Source organism: Nicotiana sylvestris, chromosome 12 (assembly GCF_000393655.2).
Source record: "Nicotiana sylvestris chromosome 12, ASM39365v2, whole genome shotgun sequence".
In the NCBI taxonomy this organism is placed as follows: domain Eukaryota; kingdom Viridiplantae; phylum Streptophyta; class Magnoliopsida; order Solanales; family Solanaceae; genus Nicotiana; species Nicotiana sylvestris.
This window is the reverse complement of record NC_091068.1, coordinates 145,753,312-145,757,415: the sequence shown is the minus strand read 5'-3', so window position 1 is coordinate 145,757,415 and position 4,104 is coordinate 145,753,312. Positions and strand designations below refer to the sequence as shown.

The 4,104-nt window shown below is 38.6% G+C and overlaps 1 protein-coding gene across 1 annotated transcript; it reads right to left on the bottom strand.

The window, feature by feature from the left end:
- Window positions 1-669: 669 nt before the first annotated feature.
- On the bottom strand, window positions 670-1,491 carry LOC138883896 (uncharacterized). The gene is made up of 2 exons (XM_070164614.1): window positions 1,218-1,491; window positions 670-1,088 (listed from the first exon to the last, which is right to left on the bottom strand). Exons 1-2 carry the CDS (start codon window positions 1,489-1,491, stop codon window positions 670-672), a joined length of 693 nt encoding a protein of 230 aa, XP_070020715.1.
- Between the last annotated feature and the right edge of the window lie 2,613 nt (window positions 1,492-4,104).

The window sequence follows — 4,104 nt, the reverse complement described above, 5'->3', positions numbered from 1 at the left end:
ATGCATAAGGCAACATTTCATGCCACTGTCTAGAACTTTGAATCATTTTTCTGTTGATCTTCTTGATATTCTTGTTTGCTGCTTCAATAGCATCATTAGCTTTGGGCCGATAAGGGGTAGAATTCTGATGCGTAATCTTAAATTGTTCGCCTCCCTCATCAAGTGGTTATTCAGGTTTGCAGCATTGTTTGTAATGATAGTTTTAGGAATACCAAAATGACAAATAATTTTGGAATGCACAAAGTCCACCACCGCTTTCTTGGTGACGGCTTTGAAAGTGACTGCATTCACCCACTTTGTGAAATAATCAATGGCAACCAAGATGAATTTGTGCCCATTCGAAGCTTTCGGCTCGATAGGCCCAATGATATCCATACCCCAGGTGACGAATGGCCAAGGTGCTAACATAGGATGCAACTCTGAAGGCGGTGCATAAATCAAGTCACCCTGTATCTGACACTGATGGCACTTTGGGACAAAACTAAAGCAATCCTCTTCCACGGTCATCCAGTAATAACCTACTTGAAGGTTTTTTTTACAAGGACATATCCGTTCATATGTGGCCCACATACTCCCGAATGCACTTCGTTCTTGATCTTTCCAGCCTCTTGGGCATCTACGCGCCTCAAAAGATTGAAATCCAGAGTTATTTGTACAAGACTTATCCGCTCAAGAAGAAGTTGCTGGTGAGCCTTCTAATGGTTCTCTTTGGTCTCCACTAGCTTGCTCGGGATATTCCTTTATTTTCAAAAATCTTTTAATATCATGATGCCATGGTTGAACATTTAGTTCTATTTCAACTGCATTGCAATAACCATGTCTTTCTCGAATTTGGATTTCCAGCGGGTCAATATGGACATTGCCCGGATACGGCAGCATTGAGGCCAAAGTAGCTAGTGCATCAGCTAACTCATTGTGGAATCGAGGAATATACTTAAACTCGATGGACTTGAACCGTTTGCTAAGATCTTCCACATGTTGCCAGTATGAGATAAGCTTTATTTCTCGAGTTTCCCATTTACCTTGAGCTTGTCGAATAATCAAGTCAGAATCTCCTATGATTAACAATTCTTCCACATCCATTTCAACTGCCATATTCATACCCATAATGCAGGCTCTATATTCAGTGGTGTTGTTTGTACAGAAAAACCGAAGTCGGGCTATGGCCGGGTAGTGCTAACTAGTGGGCGAAATCAAAATTGCCCCAATCCCGATACCTTTTGCATTTACAGCTCCATCAAAGAACATTTTCCTAGCATTGGTGTCCTCTGGAATTACATCAACTGAATTTACTTCCTTATCAAGAAAGTAAGTACTCAGGGGTTGGTATTTATCATCAACCGAGTTCTCAGCTAGATGATCTGCCAAGGGTTGAGCTTTCATCGTCGTGCAAGTGACATAGACAATGTCAAACTCAGTGAGCATGATTTTCCATTTTGCTAACCTTCCCCAGGGCATTGGTTTTTGGAATATGTACTTCAGAGGATCCATTCTAGTTATAAGATATGTGGTGTAGGCCAACAGATAATGTCTAAGCTTCTGGGCGACCCAAGTTAGGGCGCAACAAGTTCTTTCTAACAAAGTGTACTTGGCTTCATAACTAGTGAACTTCTTGCTTAAATAGTATATGGCTTGCTCTTTCTTCCCAGGTCACATCATGTTGTCCTAGGACACAGTCGAAAGAATTTTCCAGAATTATAAGGTAAAAGAACAAAGGTCTCCCTGGCTCGGGTGGAACCAACACTGGCGGATTCAACAAATATTCTTTGATTTTGTCGAAAGCTTTTTGACACTCACTCGTCCATCTTATTGCCGCATCTTTCTTCAATAGCTTCAATATGGGTTCATGCATGGTAGTTAGTTGAGCAATGAATCTGTTGGTATAATTCAATCTTCTTAGCAGACTTATGACCTCTTTCTTGGTTCTTGGATGTGGCAAATCCCGAATAGACTTTATCTTTGTTGTATTTAACTCGATACCCCTCCGACTAACTATAAACCCCAAAAGATTCCCATATGGAACTCCGAATGCACATTTAGATGGATTCAATTTCAAGTCGTACTTGTGCAGACGCTCAAAGAACTTTCTCAGATCCCACACATGGTCTTCCTGTGTTCTGGATTTAATGATCACATCATCCACATACACCTCAATTTCCTAGTGCATCATGACATGGAAGATGGCAGTCATAACTCTCATGTAAGTTGCCCCGGCGTTCTTTAAACCAAACGACATGACCTTGTAATAGTAAGTGCTCCAAGGTGTGGTGAAAGCCATCTTTTCTGCGTTTTCTTCATCCATCAGAACCTGGTGGTACACAGCATAACAATTCACGAAAGACTGTATCTCGTGTTTGGCACAATTGACAACAAGAATGTGGATGTTTGGCAATGGAAAGTTGTCCTTTGGGCTTTCTTTGTTCAAATCCCGATAATCAACACACACTCGGGTTTTCCCGTTTTTCTTCAGCACTGGAACCCACATTAGCCAACCATGTGGTGTATCGGACTACTCAGATCACACCAGCTTTCAACTGTTTGGTGACTTCTTCTTTGATCGTATCACTGATGTCCGTTTAAACGTTCTGTGCTTTTGTTGGACTGGTGGATAACCGAGATAAGTTGAAAATTTATGCACTACCAAATCAACACTCAGTCGTGGCATATCATTATAGGAACATGAAAACAAGTCTTTGAATTCAAACAAAAGTTGGATCAATGCATCTCTAGTTCTTTCATCGGCGCGAATTCTTATCATGGTTTCCCGGACCTCTTCTGGACTACCCAAATTGACTGGCTTGGTTTTATTTAAGTCTGGCTTGGTTTTATTTAAGTCTGGCTTAGGTTTATTCTCAAATTGTTTCAGTTCTCGATTTATTTCCCTAAAAGTCTCATCTTCGTCATATTCTGGTTCTTGATTCATTATTTCATAGTTAGACAGCGTGTTAGGATCTGGGCATGAAGTCCACAAGCATGTCATGTTATTTAAGTCCGCATTATTAGAACTGAAAAGAAAAATAGCAAAATCAATGTAACACCTCCTTTTTACACTCGACAGTATATGGGAGTTTTTTCCAATTTAAAGTAACATTAACCGAATGGGATTATTTTATTTAATTTATCAGAGTCGCCACTTGGAATAATTTATGGTGTTCCAAGACACCATTTTATTTTAAAATCCCAAATCGATGAAATTTCAACTTTATTTTAAAGTCTGCGAACCAGAAATTCTAGATAAGGAATTTTGTTAACCCGGGAGAAGGTGTTAGGCATTCCCAAGTTTTGTGGTTCTCGCACGGTCACTTAAACTATTAATAATTGGCCTATTATCTGCTTTACTACATGTTTTAATCTATTGTGCCTTTTTAGCTTTGTAAACCCTTTTAATTAGTTTATAAAATTAATCTGGAACAAGTTACGATTGTTGTACATCTGTTTGTTTGATACACATTGCAAATCATATCACGGGAACCGTACTCACGATCTACAACGTGTTTAATTATTAACATTATTAGTTGTTGTGGCCGGGTCACATAAATGTGCCCCCCGATTTGGAAATTATATATCACAACTGCGTCACGGGAACTGTACACGTAGCCATGATGATTTTATTATAAACGTGCCTAAAGCAAACTAATGTTCAAAAATATTTTCTATACTAAGTTAATATTAATGTGAGGGCCATAGCTTATGGATTTTGTTTGCATATGGCACACCTTAATTTATTTTAAAAGAAAAGATTTGTATTTCTCTAAGGCAAACTAAAGTTGCTCCTACTTTAATCTAATTAAAAATTATGTATCACAACCACGTCACGGGAACCTTACTCGTAATTGTAATAATTTTAATTGCGTGCCTAAAACATACTACGGATGTTTAATTATTTTTAAGTTTGAGATTATTGTAAGGCCAAGAGTTATGAAAATTATTTATTGGAATCAATTATGAGTGAAATCACATTTACAGAACCAAAGTGTAGAGTTTTTGCGCTAACAAATTAAATCCAGGAAGCTAGAGTGAAATGCATCCATGGGGTGCGTCGATAAACCAAGGGCCGATGGTAAAGAAAATTAATTAACAACGAAAGCCATAAATTTTCTAAAC

What these genes read in the sequence shown, in the direction of transcription:
- LOC138883896 (XM_070164614.1), bottom strand. Translation starts at nt 1,491, where the DNA reads ATGGATCCTCTGAAGTACATATTCCAAAAACCAATGCCCTGGGGAAGG. An exon ending in TGGAGCTGTAAATGCAAAAG is followed by an intron (nt 1,089 to 1,217) that starts GTATCGGGATTG and finishes TGAATATGGCAG; the next exon opens with TTGAAATGGATGTGGAAGAA.